General features: G+C 37.5%; 1 protein-coding gene across 1 annotated transcript; it reads left to right on the top strand.

Annotated features, from left to right (window-relative positions):
• Positions 1-1,091: 1,091 nt before the first annotated feature.
• LOC132096256 (matrix metalloproteinase-14-like) lies at positions 1,092-17,892 on the top strand. Its single transcript, XM_059501507.1, has 10 exons — positions 1,092-1,726; positions 10,979-11,127; positions 11,849-11,971; positions 12,336-12,643; positions 15,202-15,363; positions 15,774-15,940; positions 16,030-16,168; positions 16,284-16,434; positions 16,517-16,632; positions 17,252-17,892. Exons 1-10 carry the CDS (start codon positions 1,640-1,642, stop codon positions 17,734-17,736), a joined length of 1,887 nt encoding a protein of 628 aa, XP_059357490.1. The 5' UTR covers positions 1,092-1,639; the 3' UTR covers positions 17,737-17,892.
• Positions 17,893-19,876: the final 1,984 nt, after the last annotated feature.

Here is a 19,876-nt window from a genome sequence, read left to right as displayed (position 1 = left end):
GACAGTTTGTCTGAGGACTGGCCTGTAATCTCTTGCACCATGAAAACCATGCAGAGGCACATAAGGAAGACAGAAAAAAGCAGAGTATAGTCTGTGTATGTGTATCCAGGGATATGTGTATATTGATGTGGTGTGTTTTCAAATTCTGCATGTATGGGTTTTTTTAAATGAGTACTAAACCTGTATAAAAATAGTTTTCAGAATTACAATTACAAATGCTGCACCTAAGAGGGTCACGTGTGCAAGCCCACTAATTGGGTAGACTATTCGTAATCTTCACAAAGCTGGTCTTTATGGCAAGGGTGGCATTTAGTTACTGCTTGCAAAACCTTGGATCTGCGCAATGGAAAAGCTTATATGGCCTAATAAATCATCTTTCACTGTTAGTGAAACTGATAATAGTCTGAAAATAGCACATACAAAAAACTTATGAACACCATGATGTTCAAATAGACCTCATGTTGCATTCAAACATACCTTAACATCATTGAACCTTTCAGTAGAAGTAGATTTTCACAAAAATCTGTTTATGACAGCCCATCAACAAGGACACTTGATATTAATATATTTTTCTCTCAAGTACGAAACATGCAATGACAGAATCTCACCAGTGTGTGGCAGTGTTGAACCTTGGCTCTTATAGACAAAAACTGATACAAAAAATAATAAAAAATATACTGTACATCAATTTGCCACTGAAATGCTGTTAAAATCACAATAATAATGGACTATGGGGATTTATCACAAGGAGCCTGGATAAAATACACCACTGTAAACATTTTAAAACATATTAAATGTATTATTCAATTCAATAAATAAGAGTTAAAGGGAAAACACTTTTTTTCTATCATGGTGGGGGACTTTTAATGACTTATACATCCATTTTTAATTTCACGGCTGTCACAATTGCATAAATTAAGTTAAATTAATGCATTATGCGCTTATTTTTCCATTCAGTCAGCTGATTGAAATGATTCATTTGGTCATGCTTGTTTGCTTTAGCAATGTTTTGACCAGTCATTAAAGTACTGCGAACGGGGGGGGGGGGGGGACTACGACGACTACTACCGAATTGTGGACATTTTCTCTGTCCACAAGGTCGAGACAAGCAAAGCAGAAGAAGGTCGTCAGCAGCAAGGCCATTAAGTTCGAGCAGTTGAAGAGAGCAGGATGGACTAATGTTGAGAGGGAGGGCTTTCATGATCAGTTTTTTGCCAAAACCTATCGAACGACCACGTCTACAGCCCGGAGAAAGAGGCTGCTGTGCATATGAAACCGAAGAATTGAATCAACTAGCGTAATCACAGAGAAATAAGACGGAGAAATATCGCAACTGTTCATCTTCATACCGCTTTCTCTCGATGCAACATTTTCAGCACTATAGCAGTATGATTTTAGTAGTATAGAGTATCAGTCACTGCGATGCACTAGTAATCTATAGCAGTAATTGTTTACATTTTGATAAACTTAAGTATTCTCCTTTTCTCCTGGAGAAGTCAAAGTTCTCGTCGATTTTGTACCACAAAATTCGTAGCCGCTAGTTTTTTTTAAGCGTGGTTATGTTTTGAAAGTTGCAAGAGCAGCCAAACTTTATTAAGATTAATAAACGTGTTAACAAAAAGGACTCATCGACAAAAGAATGATTTGGAGCCAGTTAACGGAGCTGATACTCCTAATATTTGTGTGCGCGCACAGATCCTCCTCAAAACAAGACATGAAACCTGAGGTGAGTATCCTGCTTTTTCATTACTTTATTCATTATTGAAAACACATCCTGAACTATTGTGCGGTGGCAGTCGTTTTACTTTGTGTGAAGGTATGAATTTCACCTCTGCGTAATAATAATACAACACTAATAATGTGTGTGTGTGTGTGTGTGTATGTGTGTATATATATATATATATATATATATATATATATATATATATATATATATATATATAAATAAATAAATAAATAAATATATTTAAACTTGCATTATATATTTAGGACAATAGTTAGCCTGCTGTACAGATTTAGGAAGACTGACAATTAGGGATCCTTAATTTAAAGTCTTAATAGTGTGAATCTCACAATACTTGTCAAGAATAGGTGGGGTCATATTTCACCACAAAATCAGGAAATATATTCTCATTTGCATAAAGAAAATAAATCCTATTTGCATTGACATTAAACACTTTTTCATGTTCAGTTTTCATTTAAGAAGCACACACACACACACAAAAACTCATTCTTGTTATATATTTCCACATGTCTGTTGCTTATTTCACACTTCATCTTTAATTTATTTAAACAATAATCATAAAATTTTACAGTAATTTTCAAAATAATAGGAATTACCAATACAATAAAATAGGCTAGATAAAACAGGAGGAAATGTGCTTAAATGTCACAATGACTTAATGGTCCTAAAATGGGCTTCATTTTCATCTTAATTAAAAATATAATGTGACATGATTTCGAGAGATTATCCAAATTATACATTTACAATTAAAATATTTAATTGTATATTTAATCTCTAATTATATCACACTTATTTCCAATTTAACTTTGAAAAGATGAGTGAAATCCACAAAGTATTATGGATATTATTACCATTGTGAGGTTCTAAAATCAAATTTTCATATGGGAAAGCCTTTATCAGATTCAAGTAATTAGCACTGTTCAGTCACACATGTTTAGCTTTAAGAATCTCTGATCTTTCTGCTCAGTGATCAAAGTAAACACAAGAGGAGTGAAGGGTTCTGAATTAAGGCCATGTGAGGGACCGCAGACAATGAAAGATGCTGAGGATGCAAAAAAGAACGACCAGCTACCACAAGAAAACAGGAAAAGTCATGCCTGTAATGTTGTGGTCAGATTGTGGATGGTTATGCTGAGGATGAGTTTGGCAAGGAAAGGTTTTTCTGCTCCTTTAAGCTGCGGGATTTAATGGATGACATCTGTCCTTAGTTACGGTCAAAAAAGAGAGGAGGGGTTTAGAAAACTCCATATGGACTCTTTCTCCACTTTGCCTAACAGGAAGACATCATGATCCTGCAGGAAGTTCTCCTAATTCCTTTAGGATATCCTTAAGTTATAGACTCATGCACACCTGCAGATTTAGATAATATTAGGGTCAATATCCACGTACCTTTGTTGTGAAACTCATATACTTCCACACAAACCATGACATGCTATTTTTAGTACGCTTCTCGTCATTCACAGCAATGGTCATGAATAAATCACCTAGAGAAGTTCTAGGGAGTTTTGCATCATAGTACTTTATTGGGATGGCAATTGGCCATATATGGCTAGTCACATCCTTTATAGCACAGAACCAGAGGAAATTGCCAGGGGATTTTTCTGTTCGGTTTTGACCACATGGCTTTAAAACAGATGTGCGACGATGGCAGCAGTTAGTGATGTAGTGTCAGTCATAAGGAAGGAAGTGGGATGTGGAAGAGGGTGGCATGTTACATAAAAGAGACACAAAGAGATAGGGAAAAATGAGGTTGATCTTTTTAGGCAGGAAATGAGGTGGGGTGTGAATGATGCATGTTTGCATAAAGAATAGAATCTATTGTAGGCTGAAAAGTGATGTCATTTCAGTAGCAATAGAATAACAGAATTGGACACTACAAATTGTCCAGGTCCTGTGTAACTTAAGGCAAACAACCCACTGACATTTGGAGTAGAAAGATACTGGAAAGATAATTCCCAATGTCCTTTCCTATTTAATAGTAATGATCCTATTTTGCACTTTCCATTTGAATTTGAATTTTTTTTTTTCCATTAAACAGCCAAGTGCCCAGGTGTGAAAATCTGATCCACTGATCTATAAAATACATGGAAAGATGATTATAACTAGTAACTTCAGACATTTTCCACCAAGCATCCAATTTCAAATAATGAAATTGGAATACCTTCTTCCTTATAGAACCACTAATCAATAGCATAGTATTTTAAGTTATATACAAGGAGTTTAGGGACGTGGATTTGCAGAGTAAACTTTGTTTTAGTGATAAGTAAATTTAACTTGTGGTAGTGTAAACTCCAATGGATCTTGTGTTGATGTTGCAGTGTTGAGACATTTAGCCAGCTGTTGAGGTTCATTAGCGTAACCTGAGCAGTTGAACTGCATTTTTATGATTTGGCTTCATTGGATTTGGATTCACCACATACTCATCCAGATTCTGTGTTATTCCATTGGCCCAGAGAGAATGGAAGTTGTGACTCATTTTCCATGTCTTTCTCTCAAGTTTCTCTGATTTTAATGTGCATATGCGTTCAAACGCAATTTGGTGCCTATTGCTACTTTATGTACATGAAAAAAGTCTTGTACACTGTCATATCTTGCAAAACTTAATTTTCAGGAATATCTCAAGCACCTTGGACATCATGACAATTGAATCACAATGGCTAACATTTTTTAGTTTACTCGCCAGACTATATATATATATATGTTTGTAAAATGCAATTTTTTTGAATATCTGAAAGTACACTATTAACATCAGACAAGCATTATAATAACCAAGTATTATTTAATAATAGAACTTTAGTAATCAGAAATAAACTTGAAAACCATGTTTGAATGCATATTAGTCATTTAAACTGAACATTTTTACCGGACTGGTGGTGGTGCTTTTTTGGTTATTCAGTGTTTCTGTATAAAAAAATAAATAAAATAAAATAAAAAAAAATAAAAAACAGTAGGTAATGATACAAAGTCTGGAAGGAGGACCCAATTGCAGTGCGAGATAACAAGGTTTTATTGACAAGACAGACTGATACAAGAGGTAGTGAAGTGCACAATAGATACCACAACAGGAACACAGTAAACAGACACAGCTAGGGAAGGGCACTAGGAAAGCTTCAGAAAAACGACTGGCAGAATACTTTGGCAACAGAGGGGGCGGCAAGACCAGGCTGATGGAGAGGACCACACAACGGACCATAGAGCAGAGCTCAGACACTTGTAGACCGCAGACTCTGAAGCAGACCAAGTACAGGGCAGGTAGAACTAGGGCAGGACACACGGAAACAGGTCAGGAACGCCGACACAAGACTAGATAGGACAAAGCTCCACAGAAACAAATTAAACCCAAGACAAGAGAAAATATAAAACAAACAAATAAACTAATAAGTAAAGCAACAAAATAAGAAACTATTACCAATTTAACCAACTTAGAATATAAAACAAAACCAAGAATCAGGACTAGAAAACCCTTAATGAACTATTACAAATAAGAGCAAAAAGCAAAAACAAACAAATTACTAAAACAAGGAGCAAGACAAGAACATGGAACTAAGAGGACTGGACAAAACAAGGGCACAAGACCAACCAGGCAGGGAGGCAAGGACACATATTCAGCCACATCCAGAGACAGAGACCAAGGGGGTGAAAATGACCACGAACCAGCAAACACAAAAGGGTAAGGGGCACTATAAATAGGGGGTAAAATACATGAGGGACAGGTGAGCACAATTAGACTAACCAGGCTAACAAGAGGGTGTGGTGGAAAGGAAACAAGGAGGAGCTGCTAAAGGAGCACATGGCAGAGAAAACAATCAACAAAGCAATGTGCTGACACTAGACACAAGAAACAAAACATAAAACATAGTGACAGTGCAAGACCCTGACACTAATAAGAACTATAAAACGCACTAAGGATTACTAAGGATTAAAGAGCTGATGGATTCATGAATATTAATCAGGTTTTGTGTTCGCTCGAACTGATTTGCTGAAATCAAAACAGAGATGATAATAGGTGAGTGCCAGCCAATGAGATTGTCGATAGCGCATTAGCTCTGCCCACTAACTGAAAACCCGGCAGTTCTTAAAAGCTAAAGAATTCCAAAAGGAATGCCGTTATTCTGACATGAAAATATAACAAAGAATATTGGTTACATGTAGCGCGACTATTCTCTCTCTCTATTTCTCTCTCGTGTGTGTGAGACAAAGCAACAGCGAGTCATGTGCCTTCACACTAGAGTTTACGGGACGTCAAATCCAGGTGCGTTGCACATCCATTCAGATGAACTGAAAACAGCTCAGATCTAGTGATGGGAAGTTCGGATCATTTTATCGACTCAGCCATTTGAGTCTCGTTCAGCAAAATGAACGAATCTTTTTTCGAGTCATTTCATTCATTTAAGCAAAATGTAATTTAAAATATTTCATGTTATTTCCCCAACACATCTACTACTTACGCAAACGTTGATCACACTACAAACAATATAAAATAAAATTTTATAACAAACAGAAAAGATTAATTCATTGCTCACCTCACCTCTTATCTGACAAGTCCTTGGGTTTAATATAAAATAGTGTATGGGTCTGTCACGTGATTAAGGACTCAAACTCGACCCAAAAGATGAACTAATCAATTCTTTTTCCGCCTCAGACTGCATTGGTTTAGCGTATGGGTCTGTCACGTGATTAAGGAACGACTCAAACTCGACCCAAAAGATGAACTAATCAATTATTTTTCTGGCTCAAGACTGCATTGACTGACACAGGTGAACTACTACTAGCAGAACAGAACCTATAGAATATTGCGCCTGCGTGACTGAACGAATCACCCCCTGAGATGACTCGTTCTTCCCGAGTCACATTAAATATTCGTTCAAAATGAACGAAACATCACTACTCAGATCTTCTGATGGGTCTAAAGCAATCAGTCAGAGTGTTCGGCGAGTGAAAATATATATGTGCTAAACTTATACTTAGCCTCCAAAAATCTGTTATACTTTGGCTAATATTGAGAGATCATTTAGTGGCACAGAGTGAAGATTTATTTGCATATGCGAGTGATTTACTAGCAATGCAGAAGGCTAAATCTCAAGCTAAATGCCTTTAGAAGGTGGAAGGATAAAAAGTCATTACTTATTTAGTTTCCCATTGCATTGACTGTGATTTATACACCTGCCTGCAACCACCTCAATGTGTGAAAGGTAGGGGTGGGAAAAAAAATCGATATTGCAATATATTGTTGTGCTCTCTGTCGCAATAAATAATCGATACACTAATGCCCAATATCGATATTTTATTACAACACAAAATTATTAATTTACCCATTGTCAGTGTCACTGTCACTACCCAATATCTACCATTCTGTTTGCGGGGGGCGCTGTTCGAGTAAATAGGGGTAAAGTGGTGCAAACAGCGGCCGGTGAAGAACACAAGTTAACTAACAACAACAGAGAATTGCAGAAAAAAAGAGAAGCGAGTGCTAAACGAGTTGCACTAACCTGTGCTGGTTGGACGTCAAGGGCCACCGAGTCGTTCACATGTTAATGTTCATGTTGTTTTGTAATGTTCATGCACATTTATCTGTCTAGATGTACAGTGTTTACATTTAAGACCAGGAGGCAGTGAGTTATTATGCAAATGCATATTTCTTTGCACAATGTTGGAAATGTTGGCATTAATAAATGCATAAAATTTCCTTATTGCTTCTTTTTCTTTTCAGTCACATATATCGTGATATATCGTTGATGAAATTTCTTCCAATATATTGAATATCGTAGATATTGCGAATCGTGATATTATCATATCGTGGACCACATATCGCCACAGAATTGAATCGTGAGGTACCTGTATCGTCCCACCCCTAGTGAAAGGTGTTAATCTTTTTCTTTATGTTAAAAATTATAAATTGGTTATTGTATGGGTGGCTATGAGATTAAATGATCAAATATTTCCATTATGAACACTTAGTTATAAACCCAACATAGAGGTTTACCAGTATTTGGTCCAGTATTTGACAGCACCATTTTAGCATACTACAGAAGTGATGGATGGAACAGCCAGTAATTCATGTAAATCTTACATGGCCAAATTGTATCTATAACTTTGGGGGATAACGAGTTAACTCGTAAACTTTTCTGTAAACATTTTAAGAAGTCTTTTTCCTGGAAAAGACAGGAAGTACTAGCAAACAGAGGTAAACTCTGCCAGGATATGTTTGAGTTGTAATTTCAATCTTGTTTTTGAGAGATGCAAGAAATGTTGCGCAACTACAAAGACATCACTCGAGATGTTTGTCCTTTTTAAATTTACTACATGTTATTAATCCAGCAGAATGGAGTTAAGGTGTCTCCTACCAGAATGTGATTTCAATTGTATCCAATTTCAGTCACTGGATTGTGTAGGGGACACATTCATCTATCACAAACTCGGCCATCCCCCACCAATCCATATTCCACTAACAGCCTTTTTTCCTCATATGGATATAACACACTGAAGCTTTGTTTGTGCTTTGAAGGACTGAGAGTGAGTCACAGACTCACAATGTCTGATGATATAAAGGAATGGAGAAGAACTTATGTGGAACTTCATTAATATCACATCCCACATACGAGAAAATATACTGAGACAAAAAGAAAAAAAAGTACAAGAAAACAGGACGTTCTTAAAATAAAAAAAAAATTTCCAGGATTACATCAACTTGGAATACATGCTTTGAATCATCTGACTATGGACGTAATTACATCTGCTGCCAAGACAACACACTCAAAAATACATTCAGCCATTATAAACATAAAACATGCTGATCATGCTGAGGAACCTCTTTCTGTTGACACTTTACTCATAAAGACCGCGCAAGCGACAACAGCTAAATCATGTGTTCCACGTTTTCCTCTGTATGAGCTACAGCTGAATGAGAGTGTGCTGTGTCTACATGGTTGCCCTTCATTCTGGCAGTTGTGTGTGTGAGAGAGAGAGTGCTGGAGGGGGTAGGGAAAGAGGGATTACAGGAGAAGGTCTCTGTCTCTGAGGTTTCAATGGTATGAACCAGAAATTCCCTGGGAAATTACTGACTGATACTTTAGTTTAACTGATATCTGTCTCCCTGAGGGAGTCACTGACAGATAACGTTTCATCTTTCATTATCTCATCTATCATCCTATTGCTACAAACAGAAATGTGTTTGTGCTGTCACTAACTCAGTTTCAAGATAAAGAAAATGCAGCTTCTTTCTTTTGCCTTAAAAGAAAGTTCGATAGTAAATAGGGATATGCTGGTATCAAGTTTTCATGTTGCCAATTAATTTCTAATGCTTTTAATCACGGTATATGGTATTATCACAATATTGAAATTGAGTTTAAAAAAATTGGTCATAATACAGTATAACAGGATTAATAACTTTTTTCTTATAACAAAAATAACTATACAATAAGTCAATACTGAAAAATATATAAAGTTAAAAGTTTTACACAGATTAAAGTGTAAAAGAACTATAAAGTCCAATAGGTATCACTTTACAACAATATCTCATTAGTTAACCTTAGATAATGCATTAACACTCACAATGAGAAATTAGTTACATTTGCTACAGAAGTTATTAATCTTTGTTAAAAAATATATATACAGGTCCTTCTCAAAAAAATTAGCATATTGTGATAAAGTTCATTATTTTCCATAATGTAATGATAAAAATGAAACTTTCATATATTTTAGATTCATTGCACACCAACTGAAATATTTCAGGTCTTTTATTGTTTTAATACTGATGATTTTGGCATACAGCTCATGAAAACCCAAAATTCCTATCTCAAAAAATTAGCATATCATGAAAAGGTTCTCTAAACAAGCTATTAACCTAATCATCTGAATCAACTAATTAACTCTACTCAAAACCGCAATCATGGGTAAGACTGCCGACCTGACTGCTGTCCAGAAGGCCATCATTGACACCCTCAAGCAAGAGGGTAAGACACAGAAAGAAATTTCTGAACGAATAGGCTGTTTCCAGAGTGCTGTATCAAGGCACCTCAGTGGGAAGTCTGTGGGAAGGAAAAAGTGTGGCAAAAAATGCTGCACAACGAGAAGAGGTGACCGGACCCTGAGGAAGATTGTGGAGAAGGACCGATTCCAGACCTTGGGGGACCTGCGGAAGCAGTGGACTGAGTCTGGAGTAGAAACATCCAGAGCCACCGTGCACAGGCGTGTGCAGGAAATGGGCTACAGGTGCCGCATTCCCCAGGTCAAGCCACTTTTGAACCAGAAACAGCGGCAGAAGCGCCTGACCTGGGCTACAGAGAAGCAGCACTGGACTTTTGGACAAATTTTGCATGTCATTCGGAAATCAAGGTGCCAGAGTCTGGAGGAAGACTGGGGAGAAGGAAATGCCAAAATAGCTGAAGTCAAGTGTCAAGTACCCACAGTCAGTGATGGTCTGGGGTGCCATGTCAGCTGCTGGTGTTGGTCCAGTGTGTTTTATCAAGGGCAGGGTCAATGCAGCTAGCTATCAGGAGATTTTGGAGCACTTCATGCTTCCATCTGCTGAAAAGCTTTATGGAGATGAAGATTTCATCTTTCAGCACGACCTGGCACCTGCTCACAGTGCCAAAACCACTGGTAAATGGTTTACTGACCATGGTATTACTGTGCTCAATTGGCCTGCCAACTCTCCTGACCTGAACCCCATAGAGAATCTGTGGGATATTGTGAAGAGAAAGTTGAGAGACGCAAGACCCATCACTCTGGATGAGCTTAAGGCCGCTATCGAAGCATCCTGGGCCTCCATAACACCTCAGCAGTGCCACAGGCTGATTGCCTCCATGCCACGCCGCATTGAAGCAGTCATTTCTGCAAAAGGATTCCCGACCAAGTATTGAGTGCATAACTGAACATAATTATTGGAAGGTTGACTTTTTTTGTATTAAAAACACTTTTCTTTTATTGGTCGGATGAAATATGCTAATTTTTTGAGACAAAATGGAGCCAAAATCATCAGTATTAAAACAATAAAAGACCTGAAATATTTCAGTTGGTGTGCAATGAATCTAAAATATATTAAATTTAAATTTTTATCATTACATTATGGAAAATAATGAACTTTATCACAATATGCTAATTTTTTTGAGAAGGACCTGTATATCCCCATGCACCTCAACTTGAAAACAGAAAACATTTTAAAATAGTTGAAAATTAACATAAGGTTTCTGTCCAATAGCGAGTACCTTTGTCTCTCTTTCTCTCGTATTCTAGGCATGGCTTCAGCAATATGGTTACTTGCCACCTGGTGATCTCCGCACACATACGGCTCGCTCTCCTTACTCCGTCTCCTCTGCCATTTCTGCCATGCAGAGATTCTATGGCCTGAAAGTCACTGGCAACATGGATCCTGCAACTCTAGAGTAAGTCAACTGCTCACATGATTTAAGGCCCGTTCACACCAAGCACAATAACTATAAAGATAACGATAAAGATATAGTTCTAAAAATCGTTCTCAATATTAAAGAATAGCAGAGTCCACACTACAACTGTAACGATAAAAGCATAGAGAAACGGTATCGTTGGAATCATTTTCAGAAAGATTTTTTTCCAGCTGATGAACGATACAAACATTGACATCCAATCAGAATCCATCCTGCTATAACGATATCGAGAATTTAAAGCGGCAGACGCACATGTGCTCAGAATAAACAGACAATATCGTTCGCTGTTGTGGACGCAAATATCATTATCTTTATAGTTATCGTTCTTGGTGTGAACGGGGCTTTATACAGCAGTGTGTTACTGTGAAGTGTAATTAGTGCTTCCATGTCCAGTTAATAACAAAGAAAATTGGCCTAGATGATTTTCTCTTTATGGAATCAGTCTTGCATTTTTTGAACACCTGTGGCTAGTTAAAGAGATTCACGAGCTTTAAGATATCTCTGTAGAATTATTTTGGCCCATCAGTTATGTGGTTGTTAGTCATGGAAAGAGAGAATGGAAAAACTAGAGCATTGTGTCAGCAATCCTCCACTGGTTTGCAATGAGGCACAGAAGATGTAGAATATATGAGGACATAAATTAATGGCCATCCCTTCCAAAATCACTGAAATTAATCTGTTGTGCGGTGGTGATTGCCAGGGCAATGAAGAAGCCTCGCTGTGGCGTCCCAGACAAGTTTGGAGCCGATCTTAAAAGCAACCTGAGAAAGAAGCGCTACGCAATCCAAGGACTCAAATGGGATAAAAATGAGATCACATTCTGGTAAGAGACAAATTTAACTCCATTCTGTTGGATCAATAAAAGAGCAGTGCATTTTAAACTATTTAGGTCATTTTAGGCACAAATCTCCCATCCAAACCATTACCAATTAATTGAGGTTTGCTGACATAAACGTTTAGATATAGCTATGGCTATGCTTTAGTAAATATGCACCACACTTATGGAAAAGTCATCGTTGGCCTACTATATGATTCTGCTCCACTACAGCCACAGCCAAAATTCCTGTGTGACTTGTCTGTAATGTAAATCACTTTCTCTCCCCCTCTCCTTCATATATTCCTCTTTTTCCTATGTCCTACTTTCCTCTGATTGCCTCTCCAATTCACCCTTTCTTATCTCTTCACAGCATACAGAACTACACACCAAAAGTTGGGGAATATGAAACATTTGAGGCGATCAGAAAAGCCTTCAAAGTGTGGGAAAGTGTTACCCCTTTGCGATTCAGAGAGATCCATTACAGTGACATCATAGACAAGGTTGAAAACAATGCCGACATTATGCTCTTCTTTGCCGATGGTTTTCACAATGACGCTAGTCCGTTTGATGGCGAAGGAGGATTTTTGGCTCATGCTTACTTCCCAGGCAATGGCATAGGAGGAGACACACACTTCGACGCAGCAGAGCCTTGGACCATCGGAAACCGTGACCTTTTGGGTAAGAAGTACAAACAACTGAAGTTAGCGAAAATACTCTAGACCAGTTGTTCTCAACAGGTTTGGCCATGGGACCCACGTTTTCTCATGGTCATTAAGCCGCGACCCACTTACCATATATATATATATATATATATATATATATATATATATATATATATATATATATATATATATATATATATATATATATATATATATATATATGAAAAAACAATATGTTAAAAAACAAAGCAATTTATTTCACAAAAATGAAGTTAAGACTGTTAAGAACATGATACTGAATAAACAACCTATAAGGTAAGGCTATTAAGTAGCAGGCCCAAACACATTTTTGTTTATACAGAGCCACAACAATTGCCCCACAGCGCGGCGCCACGTTCGTGCATGCTATTTAAGAGTGCACGCTACGAGCACAATATAACGTCTGGCGGGACAGGATAGTTTGTTTTTCTGAGGTGAGAGACTTTTTATTTCATAACAAGTTACGAAAATTACGATAAAATGTTGACACTGACATTAAGTCTGTTAACATCTCATCTGACCACAAGATACTGAATTGGGCCAGCATGTTTTTCTCAGGCACTCTTTACTTAAACTGCATCTGACAGAAGTGTCAACACCTTTTCTTGCACGTCTTTTAAATTAAAAGTCTCACATCAGAAAAACATTAAGAATTAAATTTTTTGTTGTTGATGATGTTTCTTTGGCCGTACACTCCGCGACCCACTTTTGTCAGTATGGATAACAGTTCTTGTTTAGACATGAATAAGTGGAGAGAGAGCAAGCACAAATCCTGGCAGCGGATTTCCTCTGGCAGCTGCCACGGTCTTTCTCGCCGTTTCTGATGTTTGCTCGGTGAAAACTACTCTGTTCTCAGTGGAGTGCATTGGTGTTTTTTTTAAATGATGATGCAAAGTTCCCACAATTGTATTATTATTATTATTATACATTTTTATGTATGAGCTGCCAGAGTTCTTGCAGACTCACAGACAGCTGCCAGAGTTCGTGACAGCTGCCACTGTCTTTCTTGCTGTTTGCTTGGTAAAAACAACACCATTCTCAGAGGCAAGCGATGGTGTTTTAAAATAACAAGGCAAAGTTCCCACAGATGTCTTACTTTTATAATTGTTATTATTATTATATATTTTTATGTATCAGCTGCCAGACTTTGTCCCAGGAGTCACAGGCAGCTGCCGGAGTTGGTGCCTGGAGTCAAGATCGTTTGTCACTGTTTCTGCTATTAACTACACTGGTTTATTTAATAAAATATTTGATGACGCATATTATATACCAGCAAGCAGATGCGACCAGAATATGAACCCACTAAGCTAAATCGAATAAGCATTTTCCAATAAAGAACATACACATAAGGAGTACTTATACGCACGTGTGTGTGTGTGTGTGTGTATACATATATATATATATATATATATATTCACACACATAGTGCCTTGCGAAAGTATTCATACCCCTGGAGATGATTTAAAAAAAAAAAAAGCACAAATAATTAATATATTGTCGCAATCGTGTGTATAATATCTTCACATTTCCAAAGGATTCTGCCTTTTATTCAGATCATACAGTGATAGCTGGACGCTTTTGTCCGTATTTGGGATTTCATGGTACTGTAATTGATTACTTCTATATGAGTCCATTTTGCACTTTCTGGGTGAGAGCGCCCTCCAGCTCTGAGAATCCGTGACACGCATACTGAATGAGAGTGTTGAGCGCTCTGTGATGTTCATCTCACCTTCTGGGTACTAATAAAACATTAGATCATGCATAGACTATCCTGTCTCTTTGAATTTAAATATTTATTCTTTCACACTGGCCCTTGAAAACCTCTATAACACACTTGCCTGAAAAAAGTGCGGGGCACTAATTTACGTGTTATTTAAAACTAGCTTATTGGATTCATATTCTGATCGCATCTGCTTGCTGGTATATAATATGCATCATCAAAACTGAGAACAGAGTAGTTTTTACAGAGCAAACAGCAAAAAGAGTTTATTAGCATATTATGCACAACTTTGGGCTTCTTTTTTTTGTAAAGTTACATTAAAAAATCCCCGGTTGGTTTTTTTTGGGCTTATTTAAAAAAATATGGTTGCTTGTTAGGGAAATCTGACAAGCAACTTAATTTCTTTATTTATATTCCCCATATTCTCCAAATGTATTGATTGACACTGTCTGTCACAGTTAATAGCCAACCAGTGCAATAATATTTACTTGTCTTTTTTTAGTTCAAATAAATTTTATTCTTAGTGCATGTGATTCTTGGGTGGGGAGGGGGCATCAACCTTACCTTTTCATGGGAATGTTGTGAACATCTCCATCTGAAAAGCTTTTCTTTGATGTTTCCCTTCTGTGGACTAAATGCCCAAAAACAAGATCTAAAAGAACAGAATAATCGATCTCTGCTGTCATTCTGTGCTATCTATTATTAGTGTCTCAAAATAGTTGTTTTTAATGTGCGCTATACAATTATAAAACATGCTACTTGAGGTTAGCCAAATCTTACCTGTGCTGACATGGTTATCTCTTACTTTCATTCAGGTAATGATGTGTTCCTGGTGGCTGTTCATGAATTGGGTCATGCCTTGGGAATGGAGCATTCAAATGACCCCTCCGCCATCATGGCTCCCTTCTACCAGTGGATGGAAACCGAGAACTTTGAGCTTCCTGAAGATGATCGGAAAGGCATTCAGCAGCTTTATGGTAAATCAATCAATATCGTTGCTACTTTAATTTCTAAACCACAATATAGTTCTGTTCAAGGTAGGGTTATCAATAACTAAAGTTAAAATAATATATTCACAATGAATTTATAAATCACTTGCACTATCATGCTATTTTATTCTGCAGTCAGTTAATTTGTTTGTCACAAACCAAATTATCATAAGCAAATTATTCTGGTTTTCTTTCCAAAGCTTATTAATTTTGGATAAAATAATCTGGTTGATGAATAAAGCTAATTCAACATTAAATTAAACATTATACAATTAATAAAAATGTATGTAACAGTCGAAAAAATATATAGATGAACCACAGCATTAATAAATATTTAAACTGTGAATAGACCAATATGAATGAACTAATTCACAAAAATGAATTTTTGCACCGTGTAGGACCAAACACCGGAGGCCGTCCAAGACCACCTGTCACCCCGCAGACCCCCCACCACACTCCATATCCCACACCATACAGGCCCAGAGGACCTAGCTTTGGTCCTGACATCTGCGAAGGCCATTTTGACACCATTGGCATTTTCAGAGGAGAAATGTTTGTATTTAAGGTACGGATGGAATATGTGTGTACACATCGGTTTGGTGTCGGAGATCATGCAGTGTGTGTGTTCATCACAATTCCTGTCCCTGTGTTCAGGATAAGTGGTTCTGGCGAGTTCGTAATAATCAGGTTATGGAAAATTACCCCATGCCAATTGGACATTTCTGGAGAGGTCTGCCTACAGACATTAATGCTGCATATGAAAGAGAAGATGGAAAATTTGTCTTCTTCAAAGGTACTAGTCCTCTTCTATTGCATGATTTTGATGGAAAAAGAGGGATTTGTCCTTTGGCCTTAACAGGCCTGCTTATTGCTTCATAGGAATTGCTTATTGCTTCTCTGGCTTGCAGGGGACAGGCATTGGGTGTTTGACGAATCGAACTTGGAGTCAGGTTACCCCAAGACTTTGAGAGAAATGGGCAGCGGTCTTCCAAAGGACAAACTGGATGCAGCCCTTCTTTACACCCCAACAGGCAACACCTACTTCTTCAGAGGAAACAAGTCAGTAGCTTTGATATCCCATATTGCAAGGCATGAGAACAAAGGGAGCTTAGATTTGAAACTATTTCTTATCTTCAATCAGATATTATCGCTACAATGAAGACACGCGGTCAGTGGATCCAGACTACCCCAAACCTATGAGTAAATGGCAAGGGGTTCCAGACAACATAAAGGCTGCCTTCATGAGTCGAGATCAAAGTAAGCCTTTCACTGCTTACAAATGAACCTCCAGTCTTTATAATAATAAGCCTTCTTATTCTGACATGGTTGTTCTTTGCCCATTCTATATCATAGTATATTGTCAGTCATATGGCACATGCACACAGAATTATTCATTAACACAAGAAAACACTTTTTTGCAACCTCTTACTATGTGCTAACAATACAACACATTTCCAATTATACTAAGAATTTGTCTGTTCATTCTAAAAGGAAAAACACTGCGTATTATGATAAAATCACAGCCAATCAGCTCTCTGTTCATACCAAATGTTTGGATTGAAATCAATACTTTAAATTAGCAAGGATGCAGTAAACATATATATATATATATATATATATATATATAGAGAGAGAGAGCATTTATCATTTGTGGCGTTGTGCATGGTTAGGACACAGGTCTGCCCATGATCCCCATTGCCTCTCCCATCCCAGTATTTTCCTGCCTCTCTCTAATACAAGAAATACATATATAAAAAAAATAATAAATAAAAAGAGCTTTACTTTAGTTTTATTGAAACAAAGTCAACATATAGGCTTTGGGCCAAAGATTGCTAAAATTGTATAGTACTGCCCTTTCTTCTCTTATATTTTACAGGTTATACCTACTTCTACAAAGCCAATAAGTACTGGAAGTTTAACAACCAGTTATTAAGAGTGGAGCCTGGATACCCCAAGTCTGCCCTTAGGGATTGGATGGGCTGTCCTAATGAAGACTCCAATACAGGTGGTGGAGGCGGAGGAAGTGACCGTGATCGAGAGCGTGAAAGAGAACGCGAAAGGGAGCGGGAAAGAGAACGTGAAAGGGAGCGGGAAAGAGAACGTGAACGAGAGCGTGAACGTGACCGCACATGGGATGAAGACAAGACTGAGGACAAGGGCAAAAAGGAGGAGACAGAGGTGATCATAATCGAGGTCGAAGACCAACCCAGCAGCGGAGGAGGAGGAGTGGCTGCCATCATGGTGCCATGCATGTTGCTGCTCTGCGTGATCCTTACGCTCGGAGCACTTCTCTTCTTCCGCAGGTACGGCACACCGAGACGCTTGCTCTACTGCCAACGCTCCCTACTGGACAAGGTTTAAATGTTTAAGAAGGGATAATGGAAGAAAGGGAAGGGGAGGAGAGGAGAGAATTGAGAAAATGGAAGAAGGGGACTTAGTAGCAAAGCAGAACCACAATAAGAAAAGCAATTAAAAAAAAATGGTTTTGGTCAAAAATTGACCCTTTGTTGTTTATTTTTTAAATGATGCCACTCAGACAAATCTCTGCATTTTTATATTTTGTAATTAGTGATCTTGAAAGTTTTGCTTTCACACTTGTGCCAAGTTCTTCCCGCATGCTGCATAAAGGCATACGGTACTTTCACTTCATCTCTCCCCTCTTCTCTCAATGTCTTTCTCTTCTTTCCCTTCTGGTGTAGCCAATGACGCCAGCTCATCGCTGTTTGTTTAGCCTTTTGTAAATGCCATTTTAAAGTTGTGATTGTTGTTTTATGTCTGACTCATTGTGAATTCTTTCTCTCCGTCGAAAACGCCATTTGTCCCAATCAGAAGACTTTGTACTTATCTCAGGTTGCGGCCGATGCTTCTCACATTTCCAGCAGCCTCGTGCAACTTTTATATAACAAAATTTTTTTTCCATGGTTTTCGAATGTCATGCCATTTTACAGGGTTCACAGTGCTGAAAAAACCTGGAAGAAAATTAGAAATGGTTTCACTTTTGTGGAAATTCATAAAAACGAATTAAACTAGATTTATGATTGCTTTTTGTGAGTGTAATTTCTGTTCATTTTTTAAAAATCCTTCCAGGATTCCTGAACTAGATAAGTCAGTCAGAAGGTGCCATACTACCACGGTATTTTCTCTAGTACTATATAAATACCTCAGTGCATGATGAATATCGTTATCATGCTGTACCATGGTATTGCCATCGCTGTACCATAGGACCATCAGAGTACTTTTGAAGTGCTCTCCTATGCACAGTGTTACAAGGTATCATAAAATTATTTGCATTGGCTCATGAAAGGTAATTCTTTTCACTAAAGCAACACAGGGTTCCACTCCCACCCCCTGCAGCTCCCAACTCAGGTTAAGAAACCAAAGTCCATTCCAAAGATAATTGATACTTATCCCACTAACAATGCCTGCAAAGCTGTGCTGTCTGTCTGTGTCCTCCAGTAGTATGGCTTTATATTGTACTGTATTTTAAAAAATTACTATTATTGATAATGATGATGTCATTATCATTCTGATTATTACTATTCTTATTGTTCTCCATGTCAAGAATGTGTTTTTTGATTTGAACAGTTGTCATTAAAAATGTCCTGCTGGACAGGCAATAATGTATGTCTTATGAAGTGGCCTTAATTTGGGGAAAAGTGAATGGGTGGGTTTGTATTTTTGAACTGAAATAAATTGTAAAAATATATAAATGATATTTTCACTGCTTGTGTTTACAATTATTGAAAACTTGTGGTGCTTTTTTTATTTTTGTGTATACAACATTTATAAACCATTTAAAGGGATAACTAATTCTGTCTTTATTTACTCATCCTTATGTTGTTTCAAACCTGCATGACTTACTTTCTTCTGTGGAACACAAAAGAAGATATTTTCAGAAATGTCTGTGTTTTTGTCCATATAATTAACAACATTCTTCCAAATATCTTCTTTAGTGAAATGTAAAAGAAAGAAAGTCACATTTGGACACATTTCAATGAGTAAGCAATAACAGAATTTCTATTTTTGGGTGAACTATCCCTTTAACATGTTTGTTCAGCCCACTCACTCTACTGCACAACAGCGAGATGAAAGGAAAAGCAGTTCTCTCCAATCTCCAGCTGCTCCTCTCAACGTGCATCCGAGTCCAAGACTTCTTGCCTCCTCCTGCCATTTTTTCTGAATCTGCTTGTGACCTCCCAGAGTCCCCTATAAGAAGCATATCTCTCATTAGTGCATCTCATCCTGTTCCTCATGACCACACAATAAGACAAAACTCTTTGCACTTTCAAACATAAATTACGATGACCCCACATAAGGTTATTTCTTTTGCATAGAATTGTTTTTTTTAATTTTTCTGTCCATACTTCTCTCTCTTCCCTTTTGCTGGCACTTCGGAAACACTTGGCCATATAAATGGGACGGAAAAAGCAGGCTAGGTCCAAGGATTAAGTGAAACCAGGAATGATTATAATTCTGCAAACCCTTTTGGCACTGTTCGCAA

Source organism: Carassius carassius, chromosome 20, assembly GCF_963082965.1.
Source record: "Carassius carassius chromosome 20, fCarCar2.1, whole genome shotgun sequence".
NCBI classification, from domain to species: Eukaryota; Metazoa; Chordata; class Actinopteri; order Cypriniformes; family Cyprinidae; genus Carassius; species Carassius carassius.
Note: the sequence above shows the minus strand (reverse complement) of the source record. Positions and strands in the feature narration are given on the sequence as shown.